Source organism: Myxine glutinosa, chromosome 11 (assembly GCF_964187855.1).
Source record: "Myxine glutinosa chromosome 11, kmMyxGlut1.1, whole genome shotgun sequence".
Taxonomy (NCBI): Eukaryota; Metazoa; Chordata; class Myxini; order Myxiniformes; family Myxinidae; genus Myxine; species Myxine glutinosa.
Window position 1 is genome coordinate 107,074,583 of NC_136271.1, and position 18,525 is coordinate 107,093,107.

The 18,525-nt window shown below is 47.1% G+C and overlaps 1 protein-coding gene across 1 annotated transcript in view; it reads left to right on the top strand.

Annotated features, from left to right (window-relative positions):
• Positions 1-18,525, top strand: part of LOC137437024 (complement C3) — a 228,461-nt gene that overhangs the window by 178,192 nt on the left and 31,744 nt on the right. Inside the window, exons 29-33 of the mRNA XM_068131331.2 lie at positions 10,866-11,022; positions 11,163-11,249; positions 13,648-13,822; positions 15,779-15,942; positions 16,477-16,638. Of these exons, the coding sequence (XP_067987432.2) occupies positions 10,866-11,022; positions 11,163-11,249; positions 13,648-13,822; positions 15,779-15,942; positions 16,477-16,638 (745 nt within the window). The remainder of the gene's footprint in view (positions 1-10,865; positions 11,023-11,162; positions 11,250-13,647; positions 13,823-15,778; positions 15,943-16,476; positions 16,639-18,525) is intronic.

Here is an 18,525-nt window from a genome sequence, read left to right on the forward strand (position 1 = left end):
AACCATCCGACTATTATGCGCAACATTCCGTAAATCAAACACGACACCATGCTACGTTATACTCTAACGTGTTTTTCAGTGGAAAATGCGACCATATTTACCGTTGGTCCAGCCGACAATCGTTACTGGGCTACGATCTTCTGTCTGACCCCCTCAGACAATATTCTTTGGTTTTCTTTATTTTCTTCATGCTCATTGACACAACAATGACACAAAACAGCAGAATGACTCCTTTTCTCTATTCAAACTGGTTGAATGAGTGATCACCCCTCAGACCAAATTGGGCTAAGGGGTAGCGTCGTCCGGGCGTCTGTCAACTTTTGGTTTCCGTCAATTTCGAGCAGAACGGCTTGTCCGATTAAATCCATTTTTGCAGTGTGTGTTGGGGTTGAGTAGAGGAAGGTTCCTTTCAAAAATGGGCGCGCTGCGATTTTCAATATGGCCGCCACGGCAGCCATCCAGGCATCCGTCAATTTCAAGGAGACGGCTTTTCCGATTAAATCCATTTTTGCAGTGTGTGTTGGGGTTGAGTAGAGGAAGGTGCCTTTCGAAAATGGGCGCGCTGGGATTTTCAATATGGCCGCCACGGCAGCCATCTTGCAATTGGTTTCCCTCAATTTCGAGCAGAACGGCTTGTCCGATTAAATTCATTTTTGCAGTGTGTGTTGGGATTGGGTAGAGGAATGTTCCTTTCGAAAATGGGCACGCTGCGATTTATGCGATTTATTTATGTTATGATGTTATGCGTCATGCTCTTATATGCTCCCACATGCAGATGCTATATCTTTTTGAATCGTTCTGTTCAATAATTATATCCACACATCGCCACGATCATGAAATTTCTTTACTGCAAAATCATACTCGGTATACAACTTCACTTCAAATAACAAATTTATCATCAATGCTTCCTTTCACCATGCATGGGCTGAGGGGTTACGCCCGCTTTGCAGTGCTATTTATTTTTATATTGCAGGCACCTGCAACTCACCACAGGTGAGTTCAATTACAAAGTAAAGGAGGATCACCTGCTTGAAATCTAATTATTTCTAACAACTTCTAAAGGGTGCCAATAATATTGTCCGGGCCATTTTAGGATTTCTGTGTGGAATAAGCTCAGATTTAGTAATTTTTCAGATTTTTTTGTTTTGTTCCACTGAAAACCAAGGAAATACATATGTGAATACCAAAAGATTTTTTAATTTCAACTATTTTCTGGAAGAAATGGTGCATTATTTGAAAAAAGTGCAAGGGTGCCAATATTTTCTGCCACGACTATATATATATATATATATATATATATATATATATATATATATATACACAAAGAATTAAGTTAAGCACCCCTACACAACGAATTAAGGTAAGCACCCCCTAATATATTGTTACAGACGTGGCTTGGATGTTATTTACCGAGCGGTTTTATGGTATGACCACGTCTGCACAAGTTACCCGATTGTGCCCGAACGTTGACTAATCGCGCTATGCTAGACCAATGAAGGAAAAAGAAGACACACGGCTGGAATTAATACGACACGACACCAGGGATACGGTTCTCAAAGGTTGTTATTACAATAATGCGGAAGGTTTAGATTACAGGGACAAGAGGGAAACATAGGAAGGTGGGCACTTAAACACACTTATATTAACCCCAACAGACGACAAATAAACGGGACAAGGCTCACTCACACGGGGTTTGATTGCAACGAAAGCGGGTAGCGATCGCTCCAGGTGCACCTGGGCTCAGGGCAGGATCACGTACGGTCCAGTTTAAGAGATGCGGTGGAGGTATTGCAGCGCTCGAGGGGTGGCGACTTCTCTCTCCAGGCTGGGGGCGCATCTGACGTCACATCCGGCGCGGGGCCGCGTATATCCGGCGGGGAGTGACACGCCCTCGGCTCGTTAGCTCCGCCTCGTGGAATCGGCACGTTGCTTCTCATTGGGTGCGTGCGGGGGGGGTTACTGGCTCCGCCCCTGACGAGGAGCTGACAGCCAGCCCCTTCGGGGTAACGCCGTGGAGCGTATGGTCATGGCGGGTAACCGAGCCGGTGTGAGGACGCACACTCCCCGCCCCTCTGTTGTTGTAGTCGTAGTTGTAGTTGTAATTGTTGTTGTAGTTGTTGTTATTGTTGTTGTTTGGGGAAGAAGATGGGAGGAGGTATGGGAAAGGTCCTAAACTCACTACTGATGCCATATAATCACATTCTGGTGCAACGAAGAGTCATAATTAATGGAGACGAGGCCTTAACTGACATAGAATAAGAATAACTAGGAAGATGTCCGAAAGTTGTCTACGTGTGGTGCGGTGGACCTGGGCACGACATTTAATGGGGGAATAAGGGGAAGGTCGGCTCTACTGATTGTTATTTACATGCAATGGGACTAGGGAATGGGGGATCGGGGAAAGTTGGGGAGTATTGGAGAAAATAGGGGAATATTTACAAGCGGATATGGAGGCCAAATTCCATATTCGCAACATTGCACCCTTCTCTACCCTCGGGGCGTCCCGACCCGATAAATTTTTACCTACTTTAGTGTGGCACGCAATGTAGTTCCCTCTACTATTAACTCTACCCTGAGTGCGACAGTTTTACAGATATTCACAAATGAGTAAATATGTCCCCCTGCGACGTTGCACCCTTCTCCTCACAGAAACACACCCACAGGATAACCGAATCCGGAAAGAATCCTCAAACTAAACATACAGCCGGTAGGGAGCATTATTTACAAGACTACGCTGCTATTTACACTACGATCCAGGACCTGTTTTTGGAGGAACACATGCAGATGTTATGCATAGAGAGAGAGCGCGCTTGCCAACATCGATACACCAACCCACGAGTGCTCTGTGGCCGACGGCCTTTAATAACGTGCAGAGCACCCTTTCCCAGCATCAAAAGCACCACCCCACCACACAGTCAGCACCATCCGGTGCAGTCACCATTGTTCATTGGTATAAAAATAAATTCGACAACCCCTAACCCTGCAGGTGTCTCTTGCTCTTCTTGTGGTGCACTTGGTGGTAACTAAAAGTGGTTCACCTGTATGGCATAGGTGCCACGTTGACCCATAGGTCCATCCCCGGGTGGTGCTTGGCCGCAAACGAACTGCGGTCCATTGTGGGTGGCCACAAACATTGCGGTCCATATGGTGTATCGATCCCGGCAGCAAACAGCGAAAGTGCAGGCCCACAACTGCGCAGCCAGCACCTCTATCTCCTCTCTCTCTACCCCAAAGCCAGATCCTCGGAGGTGGGAGACAAAAGAAGAAACAAGTGAGTAAGGTGGTAAGGGCGCAAAAGTGCACGCAATGTAAGGTGATGCACACTGGGGGCACATGGGAACCAGGCGAGACAGGTACGTTCCTATCGTACGCCCCCCCCCACCAGGTAACCTACATGGCCCCTCCCTTACCCCTTACTGCATCCACAAAACACAACACTACCCATAAACATCTACTTTACAAATCGACAAACATCCCTACTGTCTTCCCCGTTCCTCCCATAAACCAAATTCGTCTTCTCTCCCTCCTAACCAATCAAATTTGCCATTTTCAACTCAACATCATAATTTGCCATTACCAATTCATCATCAGTCCCTCCTAGGGAGGGAGAGATGGAATCACCCCAATGTCTCATCCACGTCGTGATGCGTCTCACAAATCCAACAGCAATTCTCATTTCTGCAACACAAACAAAGAAAACACAGGTGTGGAGTCATCATCATCACCACAGGTAAGTGGCTGCGTATGGTGCGACAGGTTCATCAATCCTAACTATCTCCTAAATGACTTTAACAACTTTACACTACCCGGGGGCTTTCTCCGGCCAAACCATTGGCCCTCTTACACTATGGGTTCTAAAAACCAATTCCCATTGGCCAAACTGTGGTGCTCTTCAATTTGGGGTCTCACTCCCCCGATTCATCTCCCGGTGCCCTCGTACAATTTCTGGGCTGCGACGTGTACCTCTCCCAGTGGGTCTACCCACCTGCACACCTCCCCCACTGCAGTTGCCTCCGAGCTTACCTGCTCCTTACCCTAACCTAACTACCTGGGGAAGGCCCTCTGGCACTCTCCCCACTCGGTGCCCTCTCTGGCACTGGGCTACCCGGGTCCGTCCTCCGGATCCTCGGGCCCCATCCACAACTCTACCGGCTCCCAGAGCCCACCTGCGGCCTCACCTGGCCGACATCCTCACAGTGGTGGAGTGCTCAACCAACTACACACACTAACAGGCTACACGCCCAGCCATTTCCACAACACTAATGCACCCATTCACAACACCATTCTGCAACCGCACCACAGATGCCAATATCCAACCACAATTTACCTATACCCTCTACCTAACACTTACACTACCCGCCCCGGGTACTCGTGAAAGGGGTCCACTCTTCCCCCATCCACACCTTCGCACCATGCACACCACTCCGTACCACTCACTCCAACTCTCTCCACACACCTGTACCTGCACACCTGTGCTCTCACACCTGGTGCCACCTGCACCCTTCTCTCCCCAAGCGCATTCGCGCTGATCCACACACTCACTACTCACACACTGCTCCACACACCTGTCCAGTTGCACACCTGTGCAATCACACCTGTTCAATTCTCACACACACACGGCATCATCTCAGCTAACTACTCCCTTCTGAAACTTGCGCTTCCCAGTCGTCCCTTTAAACTATTGCGCTCCCTCGTCATTATCATCCATACTAATCTACCTGCGTCTCCACTACAGGTATCAGTCACTAACTAAACTTAACGTCACCTAATGTCATCTTCTCTAGATCCCTACACACCATATCCTAACCCACCCGGGCTAGTTTTCACTGCCATACACCCCATAATCTATTGCTCCTTTGCCCCACCATGGGAAGGGTGGCAGGGATGCCAGCCTTACCCACCGGGCCCATTGCTCACTACCAATTTTGCACATCAAATTTCAACAAATTAAAAATTTGCCAATCACTGCCCATCATCTGCCAATCACTACTGCCAATCCTTTGCCAATCATCAAATTTTGTTTTTCTCTAATTTTGGGTCCAAAACACTAACCTCATCACCCAGTCGACTCACTAATACCTCTCGGTGCGCCAATCCCTGTCCAAAGCCCGGCTTCGTAAAGCCAAGCAATGGATGCTGGTTGTTTTGTGCCAGCGGGTGGATGCGTCCGGCATTCGGGGCAGGGACGGGGGCTTACCCGGGCCGAGATCCCACGCATCACCTCGGCGTGGAGCCATCCAATGTCCCGATCTCGACCTGCCGGCACGTCTCAACAAAACGTGGTCGCCATAACGACCCTTCCTATCGGGCTGCCAGCTCCGCCTAGTGGAGCCTGGACGCGGCCGTTCAAAGCGAGGCCCGGCACGGATCGCGCACGGCGGTCCTTTCGAACCCGCCGTGGCTCGGATCCCCGCTGGTTCTCGCGGCACGCGAAACCCGGCACGCACCGAGGGCCCGCTTCGGCTAAAAGTCGACCTAACCTTTAACCCGGTCACCGTCGATGCTTCACCTGCTTGCTTACACCCCGCAGCCCGTTCCTTGCTCACACCTCCAGCCGTTTCCATGCTCCTTGTACCGTTCCTTACACACCCAGGTACACCCATTCCACTCACAGCCTTGGTCACACACCTGACCACCGAACACTTTGGCACACATTCGTTGGTAGCACACCTCACCAATACACCGCTTCGCACCCCCTCTGTGACAATCACAGGTGTGCTCTCATTCGCACACCCAACCACGTGCCTCACCACCAACTCCAGCGTGCATTCCCACTCACGCTCTACCATTCCAGGTGTACATCCTTCCATCCCAGGTGTACATCCTCGCTCACCTGTCACAACCAGCTCACTCTCCTTGTCACTCTCACTACTCTCACCTCCACTCGTGACAACGCACTCACCCTTACTCTTGACAGCACACTCTTTCCTCATGCACCTGTCCGTCACACACCTTTCTCGCGCACACTCTCCCGTTACACCCTCTGTAACACTCACCACAGGTGTGCATTCTTCCTTGCCTTTGACAGCGCACTCTTTCCCCATGCACCTGTCCGTCACACACCTTCCTCGCGCACACTCTCCCGTTACACCCTCTGTAACACTCACCACACCGCGCTTCCATGTGCTCCCTCGCACACGCGCTACGACCGACTCACTCTCGCCAGCACACTCACTCCTTGGCACGCACTTTTTCCTCACACACCCCAGAGTCGGACTTTCTTGCACACCTCCTTTTTCGCACACCAGACCTGTCGCACACTTCACCAACGGCCTTTCACGAACACCCGGATCCAAACCAATCCCCAAGCTTCTTAAATCCCCTGGCGCATCATACGCACGACCATATTGGTCACCACTTACACCGGGTCCTCTTCCTCTTCGCTCCTCCTCCATCACCTGCGAATCCCTCATCCGGTTAATGAGCACATCATCACGATCCAAACACAGACTTTGGACCAATTCTTTTATCTCCTCTTTTATTTCTTTCTTATCCCCTCTCCGTCGCTTCTTAATTTCGCTCATCCCTTCTTCCACTTCTTCTAATTTGTGCTTCACCTCTTTTATTCCCCGGTACGTCTCCTCAAGCTCATCCTCTAAGGCTACCTTGACCGTTTCCATGTGCGTCCTCACCTGCCGGTCCTTCGTCTCCATAACCTCTATCACCTCGTCCAGCCTCGTTGTCAGTCCCTCACGTACCATCTGACATTCCCTCTTTGTCGCTATCAAGTCGTTTTTTATGTCGTTTTGTGTCGCTTTTAACCCTCCTAATACCGCAGTGTTCCTTTGAACCTGCTCCACTAACTCCGTCTGTCCCACCGTCAGCTGCTCCACCTCCTGCGTCAGGTCCTCTATGCCCCCTTGTAACTTTACAGTCCCCTTTCTCACCTCCTTTTCCATGTGCTCCTCACAGTGCCTCACCTCCTCGCGCACTCCTCCGACCTCCTCACTCACTCCTCTTCTGATCTCTTCTCCCATCACTTGCATCTCCTGCCCAGATGCCACCCTCATCTGCTCCATTTCCTCCCTGTGAGCATCCAGTTTGGTTTCTACCCCCATTCTGACCCCCTCTATCTGCTGCTCCATTTGTTTAACTTCCCTTTCCGCTTGGTCCCTCATGTCCCTCAATTTGCCTTCCATACTGTTTTCTAACCCCTCTAACCCTTTTTGCATCCCTTCCATTTGATTCTCTTGAGCGGCCATTCTGTTTTCTACCCCCGTTAACCCATGTTTTACTTCTTTTATCCCGTTGTCTAACCCCTCAAAATTTTTGTCTACCTTCTCACCAGTACCCCTCGCTTCGTCCCTCATTACCCCCATTTCGTTTCCCATTACCCCCATTTGGTTTCCCATTACCCCCATTTGGTTCTCCAATCGCTCACTCTGAGCATCCATCCGATTCCCCATTCTGTTTGCCATTTCTTCATTATTCTGGGCCATAAGGGCCTTCATTTGTATCCAAAACGAGTTCAAATCCATCGGGGGCGCTGCCACGGTCGCTGGCGCGGTGATCAGCGAGGCGCCATTTTGCGCGCCCGCTTCTTCGTGCGTGACGGCGCTATTTTGCGAACCTGCCGCCCTCACTGCTTCGCTCTCCTCCTGTCCCTCATTTTGGTCCTGGATCGACCCTGCCTCACTCTCCCCTACCGGACCCCAGCCGTCTTGACCCGCCATAGCGCGACTTTCAAAATTCGGTTTTTTTATTTTATTTTCGTAAAACAAATTCAAATTTCGCCGTTATAATTTCGAGCGCGTAAACGCGCTCCGGGTCCAATCCCACTCCTGACACCAATTGTTACAGACGTGGCTTGGATGTTATTTACCGAGCGGTTTTATGGTATGACCACGTCTGCACAAGTTACCCGATTGTGCCCGAACGTTGACTAATCGCGCTATGCTAGACCAATGAAGGAAAAAGAAGACACACGGCTGGAATTAATACGACACGACACCAGGGATACGGTTCTCAAAGGTTGTTATTACAATAATGCGGAAGGTTTAGATTACAGGGACAAGAGGGAAACATAGGAAGGTGGGCACTTAAACACACTTATATTAACCCCAACAGACGACAAATAAACGGGACAAGGCTCACTCACACGGGGTTTGATTGCAACGAAAGCGGGTAGCGATCGCTCCAGGTGCACCTGGGCTCAGGGCAGGATCACGTACGGTCCAGTTTAAGAGATGCGGTGGAGGTATTGCAGCGCTCGAGGGGTGGCGACTTCTCTCTCCAGGCTGGGGGCGCATCTGACGTCACATCCGGCGCGGGGCCGCGTATATCCGGCGGGGAGTGACACGCCCTCGGCTCGTTAGCTCCGCCTCGTGGAATCGGCACGTTGCTTCTCATTGGGTGCGTGCGGGGGGGGTTACTGGCTCCGCCCCTGACGAGGAGCTGACAGCCAGCCCCTTCGGGGTAACGCCGTGGAGCGTATGGTCATGGCGGGTAACCGAGCCGGTGTGAGGACGCACACTCCCCGCCCCTCTGTTGTTGTAGTCGTAGTTGTAGTTGTAATTGTTGTTGTAGTTGTTGTTATTGTTGTTGTTTGGGGAAGAAGATGGGAGGAGGTATGGGAAAGGTCCTAAACTCACTACTGATGCCATATAATCACATTCTGGTGCAACGAAGAGTCATAATTAATGGAGACGAGGCCTTAACTGACATAGAATAAGAATAACTAGGAAGATGTCCGAAAGTTGTCTACGTGTGGTGCGGTGGACCTGGGCACGACATTTAATGGGGGAATAAGGGGAAGGTCGGCTCTACTGATTGTTATTTACATGCAATGGGACTAGGGAATGGGGGATCGGGGAAAGTTGGGGAGTATTGGAGAAAATAGGGGAATATTTACAAGCGGATATGGAGGCCAAATTCCATATTCGCAACAATATATTCTTTGTGTATATGTATACATTGGCATATATTCTAAGGTATGTGAGATCAAATAATGATTGGTATGACATTAGCAATTATCCATTGATGAAATGCAGATGAGTGCACTCATCTGTGACGCCCATCGCTCGTGCAGCACGTGTTATCATCCACGTGGTCGTGATTTTCTGTAAATGCACTATCATCACGGGTTATTGCAAGTCACGCCTGAGCTCGTGTGGGGGTTACATGGTCATTTTCTCGTAATGGTGGCTCGTAGACGGTTGTCGGACGGAGAACGATGGCGGATAATAGGCATGATCGAGTCCGGAATGTCCAGAAAAGCTGTAGCTCGAACGTTTGGTTACCACCATTCGGTGATCAGTCGGTTGGTGCAGAAACACCAGGAAACGGATGCGGTGAAGGACCGCCCAAGGTCTGGAAGACCTCGCGTGACAACAGTCCGCCAAGATAGAGCGCTTTTGAGACTGGTGCGACGATATCCCTTCGCCTCGAGCCATTTCCTGAAGGACAACTGGCTGCCCAACAGAAGGCTATGTCACCGTACCGTGAGGAACCGCCTGAAATCGGCCGGTTTAAGGTCAAGACGAGTGATCAAGCGTCCAAGGCTACTCGAACGACATCAGAGGGAGCGTTTGGCATGGTGCCTAGCGCGACGTGGATGGAACATCCGGTCTTGGAGGCGAGTTCATTGGTCGGATGAAAGCCGGTTCTTGCTGTACGTGACAGATGGGCGTGTTCGGGTGTGGCGCCACAAAAACACCGCGTATGCACCTAAAAACATTCAACCAACGGTACCCTTTGGTGGTGGCTCGATTATGGTCTGGGGATGCTTCTCCCATGACTGTAAGTTGGACCTGATAACTGTGCGAGGTAACCTCAACGGAGAGCGATATGCCGAGGAAATCCTGAATACCACCGTAATCCCGCACTTCGATGACCACACCCTCGCCAGCAGACCCATCTTCATGGATGACAACGCCAGGCCTCACCGTGCGAGACGCGTCCGAGCCTTGCTGGAGCAAGGTGCTGTGACAACCATCCCCTGGCCTGCGTACAGTCCTGACCTGAACCCCCTCGAGCACGTTTGGGACATGTTGGGACGACAAATTGCGAAGATGGTCCCTCCAATAGCCAATCTGGATGAATTGGAACGTGCATTACATCGGGAATGGAACAACCTGCCACAGCAACGCATACGACGGCTTACAGGGTCTATGAGACGTAGGGTTGAGTCAGTGATCCGATCACGTGGGTCCTACACACGTTATTGACGCAAAGATCGCTAGAGGTCTTCTCAGAACAATGACTGTACGTTAGAAAACATAAACGTCATCCACACTGTCCGTGATGGACCTATAGCTCCATACTTAAATTGAGGTGAAAATATGCCTAAAATTCCCAAAAATTTTCACCTTAAATTATTCAGAATAAAATATTGAAAACGGCATGATTGTTATGTTTTTATGTGACCATAATATCACTTCTCCAGAAAATATAGCAATATCATGGGTATATTACACTGTTTTGACGACAACAAACTTGTAATGTGCGAGGTTGTAAAAAAACGGGGGGGGTGCTTAACTTAATTCTTTGTGTATATATATATATATATATATATATATATATCCCGCACTTCATATATATACACACACGACTTATGTTACCTTTCACATTTTGACCTCAAAAACAACAGGCTCCCAGCTTGTCAATAACTCCACCAGGTTTTAAAGTTTTGTGAAGATTGGAGTAAAAGCATGACCTGTAGACGATTGACACACTTACAAACAAACAGACGGACTAGACTGACAGACAGACAAGATAACAGACCAGACCAACCAACATACTTGTGAATCTTCAATTTTCGTAGTTTAAAAACATATGAAGGAAGTGAATCTGTCATTTATTTGAGTTTTTTTTTCATATCTACCGTTTGTTTTAGTCTTGCTGCATTTCCTCCTGTGAACCCATAGGCTTACAGCTTTCGTGACCAAAGTCTTCTCACAGGCAAGCCGACTGGTCTATATTGAGGTTAATGAAATCTGTGGCTCAGTACGTTGGCTGATGAAAAAGCAACAACCAGACGGTTCATTCATTGAAAGCTTATCAATCGTCCACCAAAACATGATGGTAAATCAATTATACTGTACTGTCCTATAATCTTAAGTACCTATCGGTGGTTTCTGGTACACAGTATACCTTAGACTCCTTTGTGTGCAGCATTCAAGTAAAGCTGTCAAAATGATGCATTGTATTTTTCTCCTGAACAGGGCCAGGTGTCTGGCGATGTGTTAATTACTTCATTTGTTTTCATCGCTATGCTTGAAGCTCGAGAAACCTGCATCAACCAGGTTGAAGTGAGTTCTGTTTCCTGGTGGTTTTTTTTTTTTTTTTTTTTTTTTTTTTTTTTTTGTATACAAGATCGAGGCTCGTGAAAGAGCGAACATTAATCACACAGAAAGACAAACAGACACATAAAACAAATAACATCGGGAGCGGTAGACAAGATGGGGAGAGAGGGGGAAGGACACAAACACAACATTTGAGAGCAGGGACCGAGAGACATGGAGACATCGAGAGATCTGTGGGAGGGAGAGGGCTTTGGGGGGGAGGCATGTGAGGGGGGGAGGCATGTGAAGGGGGGGGGGGGGGGTGGGAGAGGTATAAACATATGGACACTGCCAGGATTTCCAGGAAAGAAGTTGGAATTTCAAACAAGGTGGATCTGGGGTGAATTAGTGGGGGTAGAAAAGATCAAGGTTATGGATGGGGGAAGATAAGAGATGGTGGTGAACAGCTGTTTTAAAGACCTGGAGGGAGGAGAGGGATTGAAGGGAGTGTGGGAGTTTGTTCCACAGGCGGGAGAAAAGAGGAATGAAAGAGTGAAGGTGAGCAGAGAGCCGAGATTTCGGCAGTTTAACCATCAGAGGGTTGCTGGCAGATCTTGTGCGACCTGTAGGAATATTTGGGGGACAGAGCACAGAGAGAGCTGGGGGAGCAAGGCCGGAGAGGTGTCGGTAGAAGACAGAAAGGCCACCTACCTGCCTGCGGTGAGTGAGTGAAAGGCCCTCAGAGATAGCTTCATCGCGGGAGATTCCAATGATTTTGAAAGCTTTGGATTCAACAGCGTGAAGCCGAGCCAGGTGTGAGGCAGGAGCACCAGCCCATAGGGGAGAACAGTATTCCATTGAGCTGCGGATGAAAGCCTTGTATGTGGTGAGGAGCTCAGGTGTGCCGAGGAAGGACTTCGCACGACGGAGGATGCCCAGTCGGCGACTGGCTTTGGAGGCCAGCTTGGAAATGTGGTTTTCCCAAGAAAGATCATGGCAGATAGTGAGACCCAAAAGCTTGAGTGACAGAACTTCTTGGAGAGGATTGTTGAGAAAGTAGATGGGAGGGTTGTCCAGTCGATCTTTTCGGAGAGACATAGTAAGAGAGTGAGATTTGTCAGGATTGAAAGACATGTTCCACTTGTTTGACCAGTCTGTGATTTTGTCCAGGTCTTCAGAGAGTGAGGAAGCTGCAGACTGCCGATCTGAGGGAAGAGGAATGGAGCGGCAGAGAGTGGAGTCATCAGCAAAGAGATAGAGAGGATTTTCCAGAGAGTCAGAGAGATCATTGATAAAGACCAGAAAAAGCACAGGGCCCAGCACACTTCCTTGGGGAACTCCAGCCTGAACAGGAAGGGGAGATGAGAGAAATCCATTCAGGGCCACACGTTGACTACGACCAGAGAGGAAGTCCGCAAGCCATGCATGGAGATTTCCATGGATACCATAGGAGGAGAGTTTGGTGAGCAGAGCTGGGTGCCAGACCGTATCAAAGGCCCTTGATATGTCAAGGGAGACAGCTCTGATTTCCTGTTTGGCATTGAGGACCTCCATCCATTGTTGAGACAGCAGAAGCAGCATGTCCAGAGTAGAGTGACCTGGTCTGAAACCAAATTGATGATCAGAGATCAAGCCATTGGAGAAGAGGAAAGATTTCATATCCGAAGCAATGATGGATTCCATGACTTTGCTGATAATTGGGAGCAGGCTGATTGGTCTGTAGTTGCAAGGATCTGTTTTTGCACCTTTTTTGTGTAAAGCGGTAATGTTAGCTGATTTCCAGGATGCTGGCAGAAGACCTTGAGCAAAAGATAGGGTGAAATGAACAGAGAGAGGGTGAGATAGAGCGGCAGAGCAGGATTTTAGGACCCGTGGGCTGATGCCGTCTGGTCCAGTTGCAGAATCAGAGTCGAGGTTTGACAAAAACTCCTCCACCTTGTCAGGAGAGAAGGACACAGAGTCCAGGAGCAGTTGGGTTCGACTGGGAAAGGTGGGAACAGAGAGAGATGGGTTTGGGACTAAGGATTTTGAGGCGAACACAGAGTTGAGGCATTCGGCTTTGTAAATTCAGCATTCGGCTGGTTTCTTTGATTTGTCGGATGATTTGTTGACACAAACTTTGGAGAAAAACACTGAGTTCAGACATAATATCTTATCTCTAGAAGAGATTCAAGTGATACTCTTTCTGCTGGAGAGGAGAGAGGGGGAGCGCACACTGGGGACAGATATAATAAGTGTCCACTAACGCTTAGAGGAAGGACAGGATCGGGAACTCAGACTTAAGAGTGTACTGTTATAGCTGGCTCATATAACATCTTATATAATACAACGATCCGTATTTTCTCACATTTTATGATGAATGTCAATAGCTAATGAATAATTTTAAATGAATGGCTGTTCTATGACATATCTTCTTTTTGTCTAGGGATTCACACCTGCAGTGGAAAGGGCACATGGTTATCTAACAACGCAAGCATTGAATGGTCTCGATAGTTATCCACTGGCCATCACTGCATATGCCCTTAGTTTGTGGAAAACCAGTGATGCAGCAGCAAAACATACAATGAATAAGTTGAAAACTTCAGGACAACAAACTGATGGTTTGTACACTGTCCGTTGTCTTTTTTCCATTCTCAGCAGGTGCAAAAGGAATAATAATAATAATAATAATAATACATTTATTTTATATAGCGCTTTTCAAGAAGCCCAAAGACGCTTTGACAGAGTACAAAAAACAAGTGCAAAAAGACAAAAATCAATAGGTAAATAATCAAAGCAAAAGGAGGGAGAAGGAGAAGAGATAGTCAGGGGTTAAATGCTGTGGGTTAAATGTTGAATGCAGTGTTGAACAGGTGGGTCTTGAGTGATGTTTTGAATGTGGTGAGTGAGGAGGAGTCTCTGATGGTGTGAGGTAGTGAGTTCCAGAGGGTGGGAGCAGCGATGGAGAAGGCCCAGTCCCCCCAGGATCTGAATTTGGTCCGGATGGGGGGGGGGGTCAGGAGGTTGGTACCAGCAGAGCGGAGGTTGCGGGTGGGAGTGTGTCTGGAGAGGAGGTCAGCCAGGTAGGATGGGGAATCACTGTTATTTAATCTCCAAAAATTACAACAGTAGATCATGCATTTTCTGTTTACATCAGCAACCCCTTGTTGTCTACTCTGGAATGTGGAATTTAAAAAAATTGATACAAAGATGATAAGTTAAAAGTTTCCTTAGATTAGCATCGGGAAAAGTTCAACTTGTATCAACATACTCATGTGATATGTGATGTGTCTTTTTTACATTGATATAAAGCTAGAAGTGGATGCTGTGGTGTAACCGCTCAGGTTCCGATTATGAAGAAGAGGAACCGCTAGGGTTCAGATTATGAAGAAGAGGAACACTGCGCAAATGAGATAACAGGAAACCTTGGGTCTCGCACAGAAGCCGCTTTATTTGATGGCGCCGTGAAACTACAACATGAGAAACAAACAGCAAATTAGTAACAAATCTCCGTCTACAAGTTGCCATAATTGCAGTTCACACATTCGGCTTCAATACAAACAATCATACAGCAGTTTGTCGTTCTGTTCAAGAAAAGAGCAATGGCGAAATACAAACTGTTTGCAAAGCAATTACCTCACAAAGCGGCAAATGCACATCAAATCCATTTCTTACAGCTTAGGCAGCAAATGTATGATGTATCAAAGAAACAAATGAAATTCCATACCAACTTTGGATCCTCAATTAATCTTTCGCAGAGTTGTCTTTTTTTTTCTTTTTGGTTTTTTTTTTTTGTACACAAGATCGAGGCTAATGTAAGAGCTAACATTAATGACAAAAAACAAACGGGCACATAAGACATAATAAAGGGAGCGGGAGACAAGATGGGGAGAGAGAGGGAAGCACACAAGTACAACATTTGAGAGCAAGGACATCGAGAGATCTGTGGGAGGGAGAGGGCTTGGGAGGGAGGAGGCGTGGGAAGGGGGGGGGGGGAATTATCTCGACACACCGTTGATCTCTACACACCGTTTTCATGCGGTCTTTATTTGGGCGCGCTCCAGCTCCCCGCAACATGAAATTCCTAAAGACTTGGCTGGTTAAAAGATGGAAATAACTTTGAAGACTAATGGTGTTGGTGGACATTACAAAACCGAGATGCAAATTGCTGTTACGAAAAGCAAGATGTGAACCAAAAACACTACTCCAACAGGTGCTTCACTGCTACAACCACCAGCATGGCAAAACTGGGGGAAAAAAAAACTTGATCGCCACGAAAACTAATGTTGTCGGCAGCCGTCACATGTAGATCTTAAATAAAAATCACATCTATGACATAGACATTCGTTGATATCAGTGTATCTGTTTGTGAATTGCAAGGATATTCGTCGACGACGGACAAATACAGTGCTGTATATGGGATTTCAGCCTGGGTTCTGAGTGTCCTGCGCCATTGGTTCAGATGGGAGGATTAAACAGGCCAACCGATTTTTTAAATTTTTTTTTTTTTTTTTACAAAAGAAAGGAAATTATTATATTTATTGTGAATTTTTATTTTGGTGTATTGTTCCTTTTAGAGTCAATACATTGGGGCTCAGACATAGGGAAAGCTGCAGCAGTGGAGAGCACAGCCTATGGACTTTTGGCGGCTATTCAACATGAGGAGAGTGAAGTTGCAGAGAAGGCAACCAACTGGCTTAGCCAGTCTGCAGGTTTTGGTGGTGGTTTTCAATCCACACAGGTACGATAAAATATATAGTTATATACATCTGTTTGTTTGTTTGTCCTTGTGCGTTTCCAAAACCCTGACCCGATTTCCCCAAAATTTGCTGGACAAAATAACAATTTATTTTATCGCATATCAGAGTTCATCAAATTTGTCTGATCGATCAACTCATATCATGTGTCCCATCATTGCCATTTTGTCATTCTGGGGTTAATTTTTGCTACAACTCTAAATAATCTTATTGTTGTATTACTCAAGTCCAAATAACAAAGTGATAAAATTAAAGTACGCACAAATAAAATACTTAGATCATATCACAAAGAAAATTTTTCCCTGTAATTGTATTGCAGGTAGTGTATTTAATGACGTAAACGTTTTGCAAAAATATCACTGAGCAGTAATGAAAAATTTAACATCGACTTACACAATAAAGGGAAAATAAAAGTATTTAAATGCAATCAGTTGAATTTAGCATTAAAATGCCTCTCAGGTTTGTTTGGCCTTGTCTATTCAGTGCCCTCTTTTGTATGTTCCACGTTTAATGTGCAGGATACAGTGATGGCTCTGCAAGCATTGACACAGTTTGAATCACGACACGCAGGGATGAAAAACCTTGCCTTAACTTTCAAGATAAGAGGAGAAGAAAACGGTGTGTTTGACAAAGAATTCCAAATAACAAACGACAATGCCTTTGTCCAGAAACCATTTAAGGTGAGTTTTGCTTAAGGGTAATGTCCATTTGTGAGGATATTTTCATGCAATTCAAAAACTCTCCACCCCTACAGCCCCTAAAACTGAGCAACAAATCGGTGGTATTTGGATAAAGGAGAATTTGCCAAGATTTGTATTTTTTTTTAATACCCTCTTTACCTTGTGCCTCCATGTTTGGGAAATATTTTCCTTGACTGTCAAATTTAAACTTTCACTTTTTCTTATACAATTTTAAATGTGCACTTTCGTGCCGCATCTCCATGCTTTTTGCAATTGCACTGCTAAAGTTGGTCTGGAAATGTTGATCTTGCCAGTATACCTCTCTTTTTCTTGAGGTGAGCAAATCTCATTACAATTATATTGTTGTGAGGACGAACAAAGGGGCTAACGCAAGCAAAATATAATAGATATTTTATTAATGAATGCGTTAGCCTGGTGTTGGCTTGGCGGTTAGGGTGCCGGCTTGGGATCCTAGGATCCTGGGTTTGAATCCCGGTCGATCGCTGAATTAACGCCAGGGGGGTTGACTCAGCCTGCTCATCCTTTCGAGGTCGGCAAATTGAGTACCAGTTCACTGGTAATTCCCTGTGTGTCGCAAGAGGCGACTAACATGGTTGGTGGCAGGAAGGGCATCCGGCCATAAAACATTGCTTCAAAAAGGGGACCAAAAAGGTCGAAAAGCCTGAAAAAGGCCACCCACTGCTCTGCGGGGGAAAATGGCCTCTAAAGATGGTTCTAATCAAGTTGTTTAATTAATTTAGCGGTTAGGGTGCCGGCTTGGGAGCCTAGGATCCTGGGTTCTTAGCGGTTAGGGTGCCGGCTTGGGATCCTAGGATCCTGGGTTCTTAGCGGTTAGGGTGCTGGCTTGGGAACCTAGGATCCTGGGTTCTTAGCGGTTAGGGTGCCGGCTTGGGAGCCTAGGATCCTGGGTTCTTAGCGGTTAGGGTGCCGGCTTGGGATCCTAGGATCCTGGGTTCTTAGCGGTTAGGGTGCCGGCTTGGGATCCTAGGATCCTGGGTTTGAATCCTGGTCGATCGCTGAATTAATGCCAGGGGGGTTGACTCAGCCTGTCATCCTTCAGAGGTCGGCAAATTGAGCACCAGTTCACTGGTAATTCCCTGTGTGTCACAAGAGGCGACTAACAGGGTTGGCGGCAGGAAGAGCATCCGGCCATAAAACATTGCTTCAAAAAGGGGACCATGGTGCCCGAAAAAGGACAACCCCTGCCCTGCGGGGAAAAATGGCCTCCATAGGTGGTTCTTAATGAATGCATTGCATAAGTATGATCGGTCACGTGTCGAAGAGTGTGTTCCCAAAAATACAAAGTCCTCCTGTCAAGTGGACAGAGGTTATGTTTTCACCCCTGTTTGTTTGTTTGTCTGTTTGTGAGTGGGATATCTCGAGAGGTTCTGGAGGGATTCGGACGAAATTTGGTGAAAAGGTTGGGTATGTGATAAGGCCGAAATGATTAGAGTTTGGTGAAGATCTGGATATGGATCCGATAATTTTTTAAAGTCATTCTTCACCATTGAGAGGGAGAGGTTGGGTGTGTGACAAGGCCGTAATGATTAGAGTTTGGTGAAGATCCGGATCTGGATATGGATCTGAGAATTTTTTAAGTCATTCTTCACCATTGAGAGATCAGGCCAAATGTTGGTGAAGATCCGAATACGGATCTGGATAGCACAATATCTCAATAAGTTATGGATGGATTTGGACGAAACTTGGTGGACAGGTTGTGTGTGTGACAAGGAGAATTGGTTCAATTTTGATGAAGATCTGATTACAGATCTGGATCAGAGAATTTTTTTGAATGATTCTTGACCCATTGTGTGATAGGGTTAAGACCGATATATAGCAGGATATCTCAAAAAGTTATGGATGGAT